The 17,569-nt window shown below is 47.0% G+C and overlaps 1 protein-coding gene across 3 annotated transcripts in view; it reads left to right on the top strand.

Annotated features, from left to right (window-relative positions):
- LOC135906167 (transcription factor A, mitochondrial-like) overlaps window positions 1–17,569 on the top strand; it is a 58,296-nt gene that overhangs the window by 26,015 nt on the left and 14,712 nt on the right. For 2 of the 3 annotated variants that reach the window (XM_065437420.1, XM_065437419.1), the window contains exon 6: window positions 16,669–16,743. The exons of the other annotated variant lie outside the window; for it this stretch is intronic. In XM_065437420.1, the coding sequence (XP_065293492.1) occupies window positions 16,669–16,743 (75 nt within the window). The remainder of the gene's footprint in view (window positions 1–16,668; window positions 16,744–17,569) is intronic. 3 annotated transcript variants of the gene reach the window in all.

Genomic DNA, 17,569 nt, shown 5'->3' with positions numbered 1-17,569 from the left:
ATTTTGACAAAAGTTGCTCTTAATTTCGTCCATTGTAGCGTGGTCCGTTAAAAGTGAACTTCGTTGCATTAATAAAATAGGTAGAACAAACTAAGGCTGATATATGGGCCGTTATATCTGAAAGTCTGTTGTACGTGGGTCCATTGTAACAAGCGTAGACTTGTATAAGCTGAGCAATGTGCGCCTGTGAGCAAAAGTATACAGGCCAGGGGAGTGTATGCCTAACTGCATTGATGCACAATCTTCCAGTGTGGGGCCTGCTGTCGAGACTAGCCCTCATGCAGTGGTGTACATGCGCAGCCCATCATATCTGCTAGCATGTCATGTTGCTTCTCTTAATGGGCTACGCTGCTTGTTGACTAAACATTCAACAGGCAGCCACGGCCCATGCTCAAAAGCGGCCGCAACTGATGCCACTCAGCTTTCGCACAGTGCTCCATCACGCGGCAACACTTCTCACATGGCTCGGCTGTGTAGCGAAGGCTCGCGGCGCCTGTGCAGCACATCTGTGCTGCTGTTTCACTGAGTGACAGCGGTATGAGCCATGGCTCGTGCTTTCATTGCGCATCACATTTCTTCAGTGATTGTGCAGCCAAGTGCCTGCTCTCATGCCTGTTGATGACTCACACAGAATGCCTTGCTTCTCACTGCAATGCTGCAGCCGTATGTTAATGGCAGTGCTTACAATATTTGCTGCTGTTTATTCAAGCACAGTTTCCCAATCGGTGTCCTTTCTTATGCAAAAGGTTTCAACAGTGTATGACACTTTAATCTATGAAAGTAGCAGCAGCACATCTGCAGCAAATATTAGGGCTATTTTTTTATCTTTTCGTGCAGGCTCACTCGTGTGGATGAGTGTAGTGCCAGGCAGAGGCTATGACATCACGTGCTGCACTTGGCTCGCTGAGCTGTAGCCAGTCAGAGCAGACTGCACATGTCTTCTGCATCAGCAGACAAAAAGCACTAGACTTCGACTGACTTTGCACTTACTGGCTGATAACATATTCATTTTCTTAGGAGCCATCTTGTATATTGCACAGCTTCAGACCAATACGATGTTGAAGCAAGGAATTGAATGAATATAATATCTTATTCCTTTGAATGTTGAAGGCCCCTGGAAATCTCCCAGCATCATCACAATACCATTGGTTCCTTATATTCCATTCCACTGTATTCTTTCATAAGACCGAAAAGGATGTGCACTTGTGCTCATACTGCCTACTTTTCTGGCAACACTGCTCTTCATCGGTTGGCATAGCTAAAGCTCAGTAAAACTGGACACAACTTCTGCTTCACCGTTCTCTGACATAGTGATCACCGTGAGCTTTGGACAGTATGATGCATTATAATAAAAATACAGCTATGAATACTACAGTCAAACCTTGGCACAGTGAAGTTGTACTGTATTTAGTGAAAATCCCATTGTTGTATCCATTATTCGTTGTGCTGATATCGTCGGAAAAAATTTTTCACAGATTCCACACATTGTGGGGACCTATGTTAATGTGAAGCATTAGTCACATAATGCATGCTTTTAACATTTCGATTTGTGCACTTGTTGGAACTTGCTAAGAGGCCATAGAAAAATGCTGACACAATCTTGTAAGCACCAGGTTTTATACAGTACTATTGTGATGTGAACCTCACCAACAATATGTGTAGTAGAACACGAATGCCATCTCAAGTACAATGCACAACATAGCTCAATGAGAATGAGGGGACACCCACACACAAGCGTGGTGCTGAACTAGAAGCATCATCCGCTGTGTACAAGAGAAATAGGGAGAGAACATTTGACGCTACTCTTGAGTATCTTCTCCTTACAACTGGTTTTGCAGGTAGGACATGAAGGCTGTGATTGAAGCAATGCCTAATGGCACCTGGAGTACAAAGCATGATGCATTAGTGAAGAGACAACTATACTCAATTTCATACATAGGAGGAAATGCTCTGGGAACCACGCAATAGTGCACCCATAGAAGTCTCACTCTGCACGTTTTGTGATGCAGTTGTTTTTGATCTGCAAAATTTTTTTTTGAAATAACTGCTTCATATACCACAACTGCTACTTGTGGACACAAGTTGATATCAAATCACATATTAGTTATGTGTATCTGTGCTGCAAGTAGGTGACACACTATGTTTTTGTTGTGGCGCAAATGATGCGCTGTGGCTGCTGGTGGCAGAAACATGCTACTTCGCTTGTGTGGTGGTAAATAGATTGAGATCTTCAGTGCATTTCATGTAATAAATACCTAATGTTTTGCAACTTAAAAGTATGAGACCTGATTTTACTGCGAATTACATGGTGCGTACCTAATGCAGTTAAACCTTGATTTAACGAAGTAGGTAAAATTGGCAATTTGCTTTGTTATATCGAAATTTCGTTGTATTGAAATTTGACCTTTTATGCAAATGAGTGCGGTTGCCAATCGATTTTTCTGGCACAGAAAGTGGCCAAAGAATTTTCTGAATTATTGCGCAATCGGGAAAAGCAAATTTGAGAAAACAATTCATTTTGATGAATTTGGTAGTTGTCAACGAATGATGCAGTTTCATGCCACGTCGACGATGTCTTCACGTTGGCGGTATGAACTAAGCGAAGCCAGCCACACTTTTGCATGCACTCTGGCCCCGCGGCTAAGAGCCGTCATCCGCACTGGGACGACGCTACCATGAAAAGCGCCGGCAGCGGGGAGCGAATGCTTTATCTATAAGCGTCTCACTCCAATGGGTCACCGAAACTCAGTATTATGCAACTTCCAATACTAAACACATGAGAGGATGGCTTACAGACGTTGTCTCAGCATGCCCACTCTTAGCACATGCGGTAGTTTACCTCTCAAGTAGGGTGCACTGCTGCGGAATGTTAGATACAGACCATTTCTCAGCATTAGTCAAGTTCTCCAAGCGCAGCCCCTCCCCTCATCGACGTTTTCCAGTTGTGCGCTAGCGCGCGTCGACCGTGTTACCAGACCCGCCAGACAGGCTGGTTAGCCTTGTTGTGACTGGGGGTTCGAAGACATGGGATCCTCTTTCCTCGTGGAGGGTAAGTGAACGTGAGGCTGGGTCCGATATTCAAGATGTTTGACAAACACATATATATTTACATATGTACAAGAAAATGCAAAGTAATACAGAAAAGATGATGATGAAGTGGTAGTCGCCGCTCACTCCTGCTGTCCGTTGCTCCTTTTATGCCTTATGTGATCATTGTTCAGTCACTTCCCCCAATCTGGTGTCAGGAGACCGATGACATCAGGTTCCACTAATCTGGAGGTAGGTTGCCCTTTCCCGAAAAGGGGAACTTGGTCGAAAGTGCACGCACATCCTGGGCACAAACAGGGAAAGTAGGAGAACGTACGCTGACTCCGATCGTATTCTGACAGGTGATGGCCGTGTCATTGCACTGACCGCGTCTCTGGTTTGGACTGAAGCCCCTCCATACAAGTTTCCGCCGACCAGGTTAAGTACCGCCAACCTGCCCTCCTCCTCCACGCTCCTTTCCCACTCACCCCTTAGCTTCCGGCGTCAAGCAGAACTTACGTAGCTGCACTTCGTGTTCCGAGTGGAAGTGATGCTTTGTTTTTTAGCGTTGTTTACTTTCGCGTCGCTGGAGAGGCTTTAATTGCACGAGCTGCGGTTGAAACTGCACCCGCCGTGGTTGCTCAATGGCTATAGTGCTGGGCTGCTGAGCACAAGGTCGCGGGATCGAATCCTGGCCACGGCAGCTGCATTTTGATGTGGGCGAAATGTGAAAGCACCCATGTACTTAGATTTAGGTGCACGTTAAAGAACCCCAGGTAGTCGAAATTTCCGGAGTCCTCCACTACATCGTGCCTCATAATCAGAAGGTGGTTTTGGCTCGTTAAACCCCATAATTTATTTATTTTTTTTTTTTGATACTGTGAATGCGATTCCAAGAACCACTACCTACTGTAACCAGCGATCTGCTCGTGTTCGCTGCTTCGCGTCAACCTGCGACGGGTTGTGGCACGAGCGACAACGTACAGTGGAATGTAGTGCCTGGGCGCTTGGAGACCACTGCCGTTTTTCGTGCATTTGGAAAACAGCGACCGCAAACTACTACTTCAGCGGAATACAACAGCTTGTCACCTTTGCATTCTTCTTATGGTGACTGCCACAGCTCTGCTAAGCACGCGCGGGCCTCTCACCATCGTCTAACAGCAGTGAAAGTGGAAATTCCCGCAGCGCAACTCCAGGAAGCAGAAACGCCGGTACCGGAAATGCCGGAACCAGAAATACCGGAACCGGATTTGGTGTGAGGGGAAAAGGCGGTGCACAACAATGGTTGTCGCTACTACTTAAGAAAGCGGCGGTGGCGCGTGGATGGAGGGGCTTTAGTTTGGACATGCCAATTTGTGCAGCTCACAAGTGATAGCTGTATCACGCTAATTGCTCAAACCTCCCCTGAACGAGGTACTCCCGCGTTGGTTATAATTCATCTGTGTCGAGAACCATTTTGACGAGGCCGTCGGCCCGTTCCCCAAAATCGTGTGAGCCGTGACCGAAGGGTGTTGTGGGGCGAATGGCCGATCACAACAACCTGCCCTCGTGCCGTACGGGAAGCTTTTGTCTTCTCCCCCCCTGTGTAGCGATTCCTCAAAAGTATACATGTAGTTCGGCACATTTCGAGGTGATTGACCTTAGTCCCGAGAAAAGTTGCTTTACAGCACAGAAAGGTTATTGGGGATGAACAGGCAAGGAGGCAGCATGGGACAGGCGCAGCCATCGGAGGAGAGAGCTCAGTGAGTGTCCCCATTGGCCGAACATGACACCTGTATGGGCTCGCCGATTGGACGAAAATGATGACACCTGTATGGGCTCAATGATTGGCTGAAAGTGACGTGATCCGATGTACTGAAGGGGTTATAAGCCAGCGAGCCATTGGAAAGGGAGAGACATTCACAGACATGCTTCTTGCTGCGGGCCGCAGCATACGATTCGCTGCCGGCCAATGATAACTGTTTACTGTTATTTTACTTGTTTGTAATTCCTGTCTCAGTCCTTTCTAAGTCCTGTGTTCTAACTCCTGTATTCTCATTTCGTTCTCAAAGTCTACCTCAACGTCGGCCAACTCCCGCGCTCAAGGGCAAGGTCTAATAGGATGTGCTGAGCTGCGCTTACAGCCATACGCAACCATGGCCAAGATCCGCGCCATAAATCGCGACGCGTGCGAACTTACCCGTCCTCCTCCCACCCCTCACACAAGCTTTATTGCATCACCATGAGCTCGCTACCCTCCCCTTCTGTCCTTTTGCTCATGCAAGAAGGTGGCGCTTGTGAAGCCACCATCTTGTCTAATCCTTGCACACTTTCACTTGCACCTAAAGCACAAAGTACGCGGGGCGCAAGTGGATCTTATTGCACTTGAACTTTATACGGAACACGATGTAGCTCCAGTTCAGTTGTCACTCTTGTCATGCCACACACGATTTGAGAGGTGCGTTTGCAAGCCACCGCTTGTAATTCAATCATTTGACCATCTGCGTCAGCAGAAGTTTCTGTTTATTGTCTCCACGTCCCTTTGTGGCGGAAGCGAAATTTCATTGTACTTTGTTGAAATAGCATACAAACACTTGTTAAATTGAGGTTTTAAATATATGGGGTTCTATGGACAAGAGGTTATGAAAAGTTAAATTCTTCATTATATCGACAATTTCACTATATTGTCGCGATACAACGCAGACAGAAGACAGGGAGACATTCAAGAACAACAGGACAACCTGTACAAAAAACAAACGGAACCGAGGCACATCTTCTTTGTCTTCTCCCAAATCTCAGCCACCCACTAGACGGAGTCCGTTATTGCCCCCATCGTCGTTGTCTTCAAAGTAGAATATACACGTCATTTGTCCCTCCCTAAAAGAGCATCGCCCCGATGCTAAACCAGAAATGTCACTCGCGGAAGTAAGAGTCTCTCGCATAGTTATTCGCTCACATACAGCTTCATGCGGACAACGTGCACAAGTTCAGGATAATGCGTTCAGTGCCGCGTACAACTGGCACTATCGGGGACGACGTCGTATGTGACATCACTGAGTCGGTGCAATACTCGATATGGTCTGAAGTATCATCTTAACTGCTATTTGGAGAGGCCTCGTTTCCGCATGGGTGTCCAAACCCACACTCTGTCGCCGACGTCATAGATGACCATTCGATGGTTAAGATCATAGCGCCCTGCGTCGTAGTCTTGCTGCTGGCAGATCCGCAAGCGTGCGAGCTGCCGAGCCTCTTCTGCGCGTTGCGTAAACACATCAGCGTCCGTATCAGTGTCGTCAAAGTCGTGTGGAAGCATCGCATCCATCGTTCATACATCCCGTCCGTGAACAAGGGTGAACGGAGTCATGCGCGTTGTCTCTTGTTTCGCTGTGTTGTATGCAAAGGTGATATAAGGTCGATATAAGGTGGTATAAGGTATAATGCAAAGGTGATATAAGGATGTCGTCCCAATTTTTCTGTTCAACATCCACGTACATGGAGAGCATGTCTTCAATTGTTTTGCTTAGGCGTTCTGTTAATCCGTTGGTTTGTGGATGGTAGGCGGTTGACTTCCGATGAGACGTTACACTTAGCAGCAAGATGTGATCTAACAGTGCAGCCGTGAATGCGGTTCCTCGGTCTGTTATTACGACAGTTGGTGCACCGCGTCGCAACACAATATGCTCAATGAAAAAGCGCGCCACCTCGGCTGTTGTACTTCTCTGGATTGCCTTTGTTTCAGCGTAACTTGTGAGATAGTCGGTTGCGGCGATAACAAAGCGATTCCCTGCAGTAGAAGTAGGAAGTGGGCCCAATATATCCATTCCGATTTGGTCAAATGGTCTTCGAGGAACCTGGTCAGGTTATAGGAGGCCAGCTGGTTTTGACGGAGGCGACTTGCGCCTCTGGCAGTCGAGGCAAGTGCGAACGTGATGTTTCACGGTGGTGGTAAGTCTTGGCCAGTAGTACCTCTGCTTCACTCTGGCCAGCGTTCTCGTGTAGCCTAAGTGGCCAGAAGTCACCTCGTTGTGACAGGCTTCAAGTACTTCCGTACGAAGAGCTGCAGGATTGACGAGCAGATAGGGGGGCCCGGTCGAAGAAAAGTTTCGTTTGTAAGGTACTTTCGCCCGCAAACAAAATGACAGCAGTCCTCTCGCGAAAACTCTAGGCAGTTTTTCAGATCTGCCCTCTAAGTAATTGATGAGTTCAAGCAACTCAGGGTCGTCCTGTTGTTGTTGCGCGATGGTGGGTGTGTCCAGAACACAAAGAAATGCCGAGTCTTCTTTGGGTGGAGCAGACGACTCTATCGGCAATCGAGACAGGCAGTCAGCATCCGTATGTCGTTTCCTCGACTTGTACTTGACAGTCATCGTCAAACTCTTGCAACCGTAGGCTCCAACGCGCCAGTCGTCCTGAAGGATCTTTAAGGTTTGTCAACCAACACAGTGAATGGTGGTCGCTTATAACTGTGAAGTGGGGGCCATACAAATATGGGCGAAATTTCATAACCGCCCATACTACGGCGAGGCATTCTTTCTCAGTCGTGGAGTAATTAGCCTCTGTGCGTGAGAGTGTTCTACTTGCATAGGCAAGTACTCTTTCTGTGCCCTCCTGCTGTCGCACAAGAACAGCTCCCAAGCCAACAATGCTTGCATCAGTGTGGAGCAATGTAGGAGCAATCTCATCAAAGTAAGCAAGCACTGGAAGTGTCTGGAGACGTTCCCGCAAGTCGTTGAATGCACCTTGCTCTTCGTCGCCCCATACAAAAGCAACGTCGTCTCTGGTCAGGCGAGTTAACGGCGACGCAATATGAGTGAAGTCTGCAATAAACTGCCGGTAATAGGCAGAGGCCAAGGAAGCGCCTGACAGCCTTTGTATTGGATGGTACGGGAAACTGTGCGACGGTGGCAATTTTTTCAGAATCCGGGCGGACACCTGCGTGGCTGACGACGTGACCAAAAAACTGTAGTTCCGCAAAGCCAAAGTGGCACTTCTCCGGTTTCAGGGTAAGGCCGGCGGACCGGATGAACTGCAGAACCGCTTCAAGCCATTCGAGATGTTCTTCAAATGTTGCGGAGAATATGATGACGTCGTCGAGGTATACTAAGCAGGTTTTCCACTTCAGGCCTGAAAGCACAGTGTCCATGAGGCGTTGGAAAGTAGCAGGGGCAGAGCACAAGTCGAAAGGCAAAACCTTAAATTCGTATAGGCCATCTGGTGTCACAAAAGCAGTTTTTTCACAGTCTCTCGGGTCTACCTCGACTTGCCAATATCCGCTTTTTAAATCCATTGAAGAGAAGTAACGCGCGTGTTGAAGCCTGTCGAGTGAATCGTCTATACGGGGAAGCGGGTACACATCTTTCTTTGTCACTTGATTTAGTTTTCGGTAGTCCACACAGAAACGCAAGCTGCCGTCGTTTTTCTTGACTAGAACTACAGGAGATGCCCAGGGACTCATTGATGGTTGGATCACGTCGTCTTTGAGCATTTTTGTCACTTGATGTTGTGTGGCTTCACGTTCTCTGGGAGCAACACAATAAGGATTTTGGTGAATTGGTCTTGCCGTATCCTCTGTAATTATTCGGTGCTTTGTTAGAGGTGTCAGACCGACGCTGGACGTCAACGCAAAGCAGTCGCTGAATTTGGCCAGTAGCGTAAGATGCCGTTCTCGTTCGTGTGGCGACAAAGCAGTGCTGACATCAAGTACAGGAGCTGGGTCTTGCGTAGGTGCTTCTTGGAGTAGTGAACAGCAGCCGCGGACATCCGCAACACCATTAAAATGAGCCACAGCCGTGCCCTTTGGAAGGCGCCTTCGCTCTGTGCTAAAATTTGTTAGCAACAGGTTCATGCGCCCATCGGTGACATTTACGATTCCTCATGCGACCGAGATACCATGAGTGAACAACAACATGGTTATTTGGTCGGCAACGCCTTCGCAATGAAACGGTACGTCACATGCTACCGAAACAAGGGTACATGATCGAGGTGGGATGACGACGTCATCTTCTGTTAGACGAAAGGAGTGGTGTTGCGGCGATAAGCAATAGACTAAACCAGGACTCTTATAAAACGTCACCATGCGATCCGAGATGTTAATTACGCCGCCATTTTCTTTAAGAAAATCCACTCCAATAATCAAATCTTTACAGCACACAGGCAGAACGATGAAAGCGGCCACGAAAGAAGAATCCCCGATATCAATTCTAGAAGTACATCTTCCAGTAGGCATCAGTAATTGACCGCCTGCCGTCCTTATGTGAGGTCCCGTCCATGGCGTCTTTACTTTCTTCAGGTGGAGGACGAGTTCCTGACTCATTATCAAGAAGTCGGCACCAGTGTCGACTAGCGCTGTCACTGGCTGTCCGTCCACCAAAACATAAATGTCGGCGCTCACAATTTCTTTGGCGTTTATCGGCTTCACAGCGTTCTGCAGCGGGAGTGTTGGGGGCTTTTTATTGTATTGCAGCGGGCCTGCAACCTCACCCCTCAAGGTCGCCACCTTCAGTTTCTCCCCGGCGTGGGTTGGGCGACCTTCGTCCTCGGAGGTCAGCAAAAGTACGTCCAGTAGGTGAAGCCATCTGACGTGGAGGGGTTGGAGAATGCGACCGACGGCCGAAATTGGACCTATCGTTGGGCACGGATTCATCATTCGGGTGCACTATTGGAGGTTCCCGAAAAGTAGCGTTGTTGCAGCGTAGCATGAAATCGTCACTTGCACGTCGACCATAGGACCACGGACGATGAGGTTAAAATGACGTGTCGCAATGACAGCAATTACACGAAATATGGCCAGCGCCTCCGCAGTGAAAGCAAAGTGATCGCCTATCAACGGTGCGCCATACATCGGTTTTCCGAAATTGCGGCCGTCCCGTAGCGTCGTTTTGCGGCGTTGACCAAGGGGCGGCGAACGACGGCTGCTAGTGGGACTGTAGTGGCATAACGGGTGCGCGCCTCGAAGCATCCTTTTGCGGCGGCGACCAAGGAGCGGCTGTTGGAGGCTGGTGGTACGGCGATGTGGTTCTGACGGGTGGTGGACATCGTACAGCAGCGGCGTAAGTCATGGGACGCTGGTGATCTTAAAAATCGACTGCCAGGAACGCCTGCCTGATTTCGTTGCGCACCACTTCAGCGATTGATGCTACAGGTCTATCCAACGTCAGTGTCAGAATCTTTTGCACTTCCTCTCTGACAAGCTCTCTGATCACGCAAGGAATTCTGATACTCGGCAGTCCCTGCGGCGGCATTGATTGCATTGCTGGTGGACAGTCGAACGTACTGCCTGCACCATTGATGAAGGGCCCGCTCAATAGCCGTAGCCTCTTTGATAAAGTCAGCGACGGTGACTGGTGGATTCCGCACAAGCCCCGCGAACAACTTCTCTTTTAACCTCACATGAGGTAGCGCAACTTCCTATCTTCGGTCATATTCGGGTCAGCTCTACGGAAGAGGTGGGCCATGTCCTCGGCGAACATTGTGATCGACTCATTAGGTTGTTGCACCCGTAGCTCCATCATCTGTTGGGCGCGGTCGCGTCGGTTGGCACTTGCAAAAGTATCCATGATCTTCTGCCGAAAGTCATTCCACGTCGTCAGGCTAGCTTCACGGTTCTCGTACCAAGTACGGCCACTGTCGTCAAGGGCGAAATAGACGTGGGAAAGCTTTTGCTGCTCAGTCCACTGGTTAATCTGTGCGACGCGTTCATACTTGTCAAGCCAGTCTTCAATGTCTTCGAAGACTGCACCGCGATAGCGATCGGGAACCAGTGGATGCAGAACGGTTACCTGTTGTGGACTGGGAATCCAGCTGCTTTGGGGTGCTTGCGGTGAGCTGGTTTCGGTCATTACGAGATGTGTGGTGCTGCCGGAGAGAGGTGGTTGAAGAGGGGAATACTCCGGGGCAAGGCCTAGCAGTCGGCGACTAAAGCGATGTACAGGTGTCGTAACTGGTGACAATGCCTCTGGGCTAGATGAACGACTCCCAGAAGGACTCCGGAGCATCAGGCGAACACAGTACCCAGCGCCTCCACCAGTGTCGTGGTACAGCGCGGACAGAAGACAGGGAGACGTTCAAGAACAATAGGACAACCTGTTCAAAAAACAAACGGAACCGAGACACGTCTTCTTCGTCTTCTCCCAAATTTCAGCCACCCACTAGACGGAGTCCGTTATTGCTCCCATCGTCGTTGTCTTCTAAGTAGAATATACACGTCAATATTGAAGTTCATTATATCGAAGTTTAACTGTATTGTTCTTTCATATGTAACGCATTACTTTATGGTCGCAAACGCGAACAGTGAGAGAAGTCTCTCTAGCCTTCATGGCGTTGCCTGCTATGTATGAAACAGAGTATAGGAAAGACTTGCCCACAATGCGATCACAATGTTATCATCAATGTGATCACAGGGGACTGACACGTTGGTTTGCCTGCTAATGTCCAATTAAGCCAAGCTATTGACCAAACAATGCACATGCATCCAGAATGGGTCATTTCAAGTTGCTCTTGCTGAGTACAGCCGGCGACCGATTTTTCAGCCGTAGAGGGGGCTGAATGTCAATGTGAACTCCACTACTACTGCCATCAGTCTAGGTCAAGCGCCTGGTACAAACATGTTTATGTCAAGCTTCCCATAACAGTTACTGCCAGGCACTCCACCAAGCAGCCACTCTGCCAGCCATCAACAATTCTTTATCACAGCCATATTGCTAAGGCTGCCAGGCCTAACCAGCGCTAGTTGTCAGTTGTCAGTAGTCTGCAACCATGATTGCAGCTTGGTACCAAGATGACTTCGTGGCAACTTTGTACACGGCTGCCATGTTTACAGCATCACATTCATAAATCTCATCCAAAAAATTGAGCAGTGCATTGTATGGCATCGAAAATTTCACTTATTGTACAGGGTGTTGCGTATTCCAAAGTAGCGTATCGTACTGCTGCCGAGTTGTAGCGGCGCCTGCCTATTGAAGCTTGACCAACTTTACTTATTGGGTAGCGTGGCGTTGTCGGCGGGTTGCAGGCATCCGGTAGACCATGGTGACCAAGCAAGGGCGAGGCGATTTCTAGTGCGAAACTTGCACGGTTTATTCAAAGTTGATGAAAAATAATGAGAAGAGAATGAAGTGATCAAAAGTACATTTCGGAGCCCGTTAAATAGGCTCTCTACAATTGTGAGAGGGATCTTGCTTCCATCGACGTCACATGACCGGCACAGACAGAAGGCTCCTGCTCCTCTGGTTATACCGAGCCGGCTGCAAGGAGGAGGCCATCCCGCCTTCTGGAGTTGTAGACGCTTGCCTGTCTCTTTTGCGCGTTGCTGGTTCGTGGAAGTTCTCCTGTAGACTTTGGCCATTCGAGGAAAGGGTCCCTCTAAAGTCGCACACACACACACACAAAAGAGGCCTGTAAACACTACGGGGCTTCCGCCAGACCGGCAGACAATCGAAATGGTCATGGCGAATTAGGAAGTCGCGCTTCATTTCGACGAGCCAAGGTGTGTGAAGGTCGGGTGAGAGAAATTCCTTTCTGCACATGGTGCTGGACACCAACCGTAACAGGAGCAGTCACGCCTCATTTCGACAAGGCATGGCGAGAGAAGGTCGGGTGAAATTCCTTTCTGCACGTGGTGCCGGACGCCAACCGTAATAAGGGTCATACACTCTTAGTATGAACACAATGCAGCATGGCCGAGCTGCAGGAGTACTTACACACGTGGCGTGGCCGCGCGTAGAAGCTAAGCAGTGTAAGTGAGAGCGGCTTGGAGGTGGGCCTTTGTGTCGTCTGCTAAAGCGCGGGAATGCATTGTGCTTTAGCAGACAACATGAAGCCCCACTTCCAAGCCCCTGTGCACCTGCACTGCTTAGCTTCAATGTGCAGCCACACTGTGCCATGTTTGCATTAAGAGTGGATTACCCTGTACATTGCTTTTGGAATGGTCACAGTGCCACAGGGGAGTCTGAAACTTATTTTCAGATTTTCTTTACCGATGCACTGCACACTTAAGATATTCCCTAAACTATACTCGCTACAGCAGCGGGTAACATCTGTAACATACTGCATTTTCTCCTCCCATCATCATCTCGTCTCCTAGTCTAATCATTGTCTCTCCTCACCTTCTACTGTTTCCATGACTGTCCACAACACATTCCTGTCTTCACCAATGCAAGCACTGTAAAGTGCCGTTCTCAAACCTCATTTAATTTGTGTTACTTCTGCCCACCAACACTCTCTCCCATTCTCAAGGCGACTAGGGCCTCAGCTTGGGCCAGGGCAGGTCGCAGCAACCTTCTGACACGGCAGAAGAAAGTGGCGCCCGGCCTTCCACATTTATATTGCCTACCCCCAAGCATGCTGTCACCTTTGGCACAGCAGACACAGAAAGTCATGTCTTCTCGGAAGCAACTAGTCTCGCAATACACTCACACAATGCCCTAATGAACAAATCCAGCCCTGTACAGCATCCGCAGTTCCAAGTTGACAATATCAGAATTTGAGTGTGTTGGTTGAACGTATTGTGTTTAGAGCAGCACAAGAGACTGCACTGCTGCCTGCGTTCACTACTGTCGCTGTCCATTGTCGCACTGTTCTAAATTCAAGAATTCAAAGTTGTCGGTGACAAAGCCTTTTACACACTGAGTTCACAAAAGCAGCACCTAGCATGGCTTTATTTTTCACTGGTTGGTGCGCTCCAATTTGCTTTGTTTTCTTGAAAGTGCACCTGACAAATACAGTGTTTTCTGAAAGGCACTTATGCTTGGGGAAAACTTTTCTTGGCCATGAAGTGAAAGCTATGCGGGTAGAGCTGAACACACGTATCCAAATTATTCCGCGCGAGTTTGGCCCCAGTTTCAATTTCAGCTTCACCGACCGTGCCTAGCTTCTTTACATTAGTGAAGACAAACACAATCAGCTTCACGTGACTTTCTGAAGCTAATCAAAGACATCCCTTATGTTTAGAGGTCAGAACAGCAAGCAGCGCAGCCTCCTTCTGAGCCCCGGAGCAGCCGTGTGACCTTGATGTCGATGAGAATGGGAAATCGGCATCGGTAGAGCCAGCACCACATAAGTCTGCACACTTGGTTGTTTGTAGTGCCGACTCTTATGATTTCCAGATAGATTTGCCTGATATCCGCGTAGTCATTGAACACACTTGTTTTGTGTGCTAAGGCAGCCATTTGTTGCTGAAGTTGGTCCTCAGTCTTTCAGGAGAGCTAACAGGTGCGACAGCAGGCAATGAGTGACTATAGAGTGACTTACCAGGCTACACAGGGGCCATTTTACCATTGAGGAATGCGTAACATGTGTAACGGTCTTGCATGTATGGAAACTTGAGAGGGCAAGCTAAAAATACAATAAATACCAGTAGCTGACATGATGAATGTTACATTTAATTTCAAATTGTATGCTCTGCAAAACAAAAGAGCTATGTTCTCTATTTTCCACGTAAGGAAATGTGAATGAAATTACAGGTCTACTTCCAGCAACGGTACCACAGGCATAATTCGGTTTTGTAGCCTTCACTTCATAGTCAAGAAAAGTTGTCTGCGAGTATGGTTCTCATAGAGAATTGTTGCGCAGGTCTAGAAAATCTGCCAGTGGCCATATTTGACATTTTTGTATCGGAATCCTTATTCTAAGGCACATCCAAACAAGAATTTGCTGCTGTGTCAGATCCCACATTTTCAATTTCGTTATAGCAGGCAGTACTCAATGAAGTAAAGCATCTGCAACTGAATTTTTTATTTATTTCAATATATTCAATGATTTGTTATATCTAGGTTTTTCTATATCATGGTTTGACTGTACTTTGAAAGTTTTATTACTTCCTGGCCAATATCTTCTGCATAGCCTCATATGCCCTTTATCATTTTCCTTATGCACTCTTGGCACGCTGTCACTGCTATTAGTTAATGGTTAGCATTGTATCAATATTGACCCTTTTCGTGGCGATCCCATGGGCGCTGCCATGTTTGATCACATGTTGATGCGTCCATTGCTTGCCTCAACTGCCTCCATTGCCTCCGTGTTTACAATGGGTATGTATGAGGCCAGTACGGCTTAGCAAACCTGTGTTTTGGGAGATATCGTAGACAGTGACTGGGTGGACAACACAAAGCTTTGGCCACAGCTTTAGAGAACATGCAAAAATGCTTTGGAAGCTGATTAAGCTATGTCCAAACAGTGCGAGCAACGTATGTGGTGCTTGTTTTAAAAGCGAGGCTAAATATGCATTCCAAGCCATCCAAACTTACCGCTCTTGAGTGGAGTCAGGATTAGTGTGTTTTGCTAGCGTCCTTCCAAAACATGGTAGGGCTCTGGTTTTGCTCTTCATTCTTTATTTGGCAAATATTTTGAAGCAGCGGCCTGTTACATTTCTGACTCAGTAAACTTCCTTGGTGCAGTCACTATCTGATTATTCCTACCTGATCGCTTGTGGGTGTGCATGCAAGGCTTGAAACAGCCATTTTATACTGTACATTGTAATACCTTGTAGCAAAGATGTATTATCGCTAGTAACTTGCTTACTCTTGTGGACCATCACAATACATTCAGCTTCGACTATTCATACGCTATCGGTGTAGTCCGTCATTTATTGTGCGTATATGGTGCGCATATATTCAAGTGTGTGCCCATTAACTTATTCTTGACACGTTAGCTGATAGTGGGCATAAGATTCCGAGCCAGTTGGGGTAGATGTGTGTAGATACTATACTGTGCACGAAACATACTATGACAGGAAGCAGCACTACTCCCTTTGTCATTGTTTAACGAACAGTACTCATTCTTGCCAATGTTCTGGGGCTGAAGCACTTTCTTTGAAGGTTAGCAATACAACGCTGGCAGATGAGCAAATTTCTGTATCCTCAAAGAGAGCTGTACATCTCTAAGTGCCGGTAACATGTGCGGACAGTTGCAGCAACAGTCCGTGAACTTGGCTACACAGATTCATTCCATTCCTTAATATGCCAGCCACTATTTTTGCAGCCAACTAGTGCATATGTCTTCAAACCGAATGTTTCAATCTGGCATGATTGGAGCACAGTAGCAAAGTGGAAGCTGTAATGGTTTTGTATTCATGTGCTGTCGCTGAGGTGATGTGCAGCGCACCACCGGAAGCGCTATCTCGGTTCTCTAGAACAAACTGCTCCACGAAAAAGGTCAATGTGCACTGAGACTAATATTCAAATGCCAAAGGAGGAATGGGGTGGCTTTATTCTTGTCAGAGTAAGCATGTAAGAGTAGTAATGGTTGGTACCAGCGGGGCTGTATTCTTCAGATGTGTCTTTATAGACTCATTCCATTTGTGGTTTGACATATTCACTGCCAGTATACGTGTACATGTTTGTGCATCATAAAGGCTATTAAGCTTACTGGTGTGGTTCTTGCTGTCAGTCCCAAAAGAATCTGCTGCAAACTTACTGCTGCCTATCATAGCTTCTTGGCAGTGGTGGTGAGGCAGCAAATTATGAAGCACACATTCAACACCCTCCCTTTCATCTGCATTCAAAGAGATTATTGGCTGTATTTTGTTAGAAACACTGCATTACACTAAAGTTATGCTATTGTTCAGTATTTGCTGTGACATAAATAGATATAGAAGACAAGAACAGTACTATTTTTGTGTGCAACTAAATTTATGAATCATCTGCAATTGCTCCATCTTTTCTCCAGAGTGCAGTTGTCAGCAGTATTTCTTCATGGTTCCTAGGGAAGCTGCCTAGTAAAAGTGAGGTTCCATCCCCACAGGTAGGCGTTCATTCCACATTAGGGCAGCAGCAAAAAGAGCTAGTAAAGTCTCCCTAGTAACAGATATTTAGCATCTTGTGACTTATGTGAAAAACTGTAGTGCCCTCTGTTTTGAATAGGTGTTATTTAAGTATATACGGACTGTTTTATTTCGACCACAAAAATGAATGTACTAGCTGTTTGGACACACACAGGCAAAGGGGGGATGACGTAGTGCTGTGCGTTGTCCCCTCATCTTCTGTTGACTGTTATGCTGCAGAGCTACTTACACCACGTCAGCAAGCCCAGGTATCTACCATTATGTTTTGCCATGACAGATCAACTAGCCAAACAATACGTTCTGACTAGTATCATTGCAAGTTACAGCTTTCCTTCTCTTGTCTTTTTTTTTTTTTTAGGCTCGTAATTCACAGAAGCATTGTTTAAGAGCATTAAGTAGCAATAAACGAAAGCAAAAATGTGCAGCACTGTTAATTAGAAGTGCAGGGGTTAAAAATTACGTGATCATATGGTGAGGTCAAGTTGTATGTGAGCAAACATTTTATGAAATGAGTATTGGTTATGTGATCACATTGGCCATTGTCTTGGTTTTATTTTGCACAAGTACCAAGACGAAGAACCATATTATAAAGATATAACTTTGAGCAATCTACAAAAGTAGTGCTCCCTAATTACTGCATTTGCATGAATATAATGTAAGGAGGACCTTTACAAGTCAATAGAATAATAATGTGGTTATAGCGTAATGTAATATCCATAATGCAGTGACATCTATGGGTATAGAACAGGGCAACTTAGCATAGCATAATAGGTGATCCATACCACT

This window comes from Dermacentor albipictus, chromosome 1 (assembly GCF_038994185.2).
Source record: "Dermacentor albipictus isolate Rhodes 1998 colony chromosome 1, USDA_Dalb.pri_finalv2, whole genome shotgun sequence".
NCBI classification, from domain to species: domain Eukaryota; kingdom Metazoa; phylum Arthropoda; class Arachnida; order Ixodida; family Ixodidae; genus Dermacentor; species Dermacentor albipictus.
Note: the sequence above shows the minus strand (reverse complement) of the source record. Positions and strands in the feature narration are given on the sequence as shown.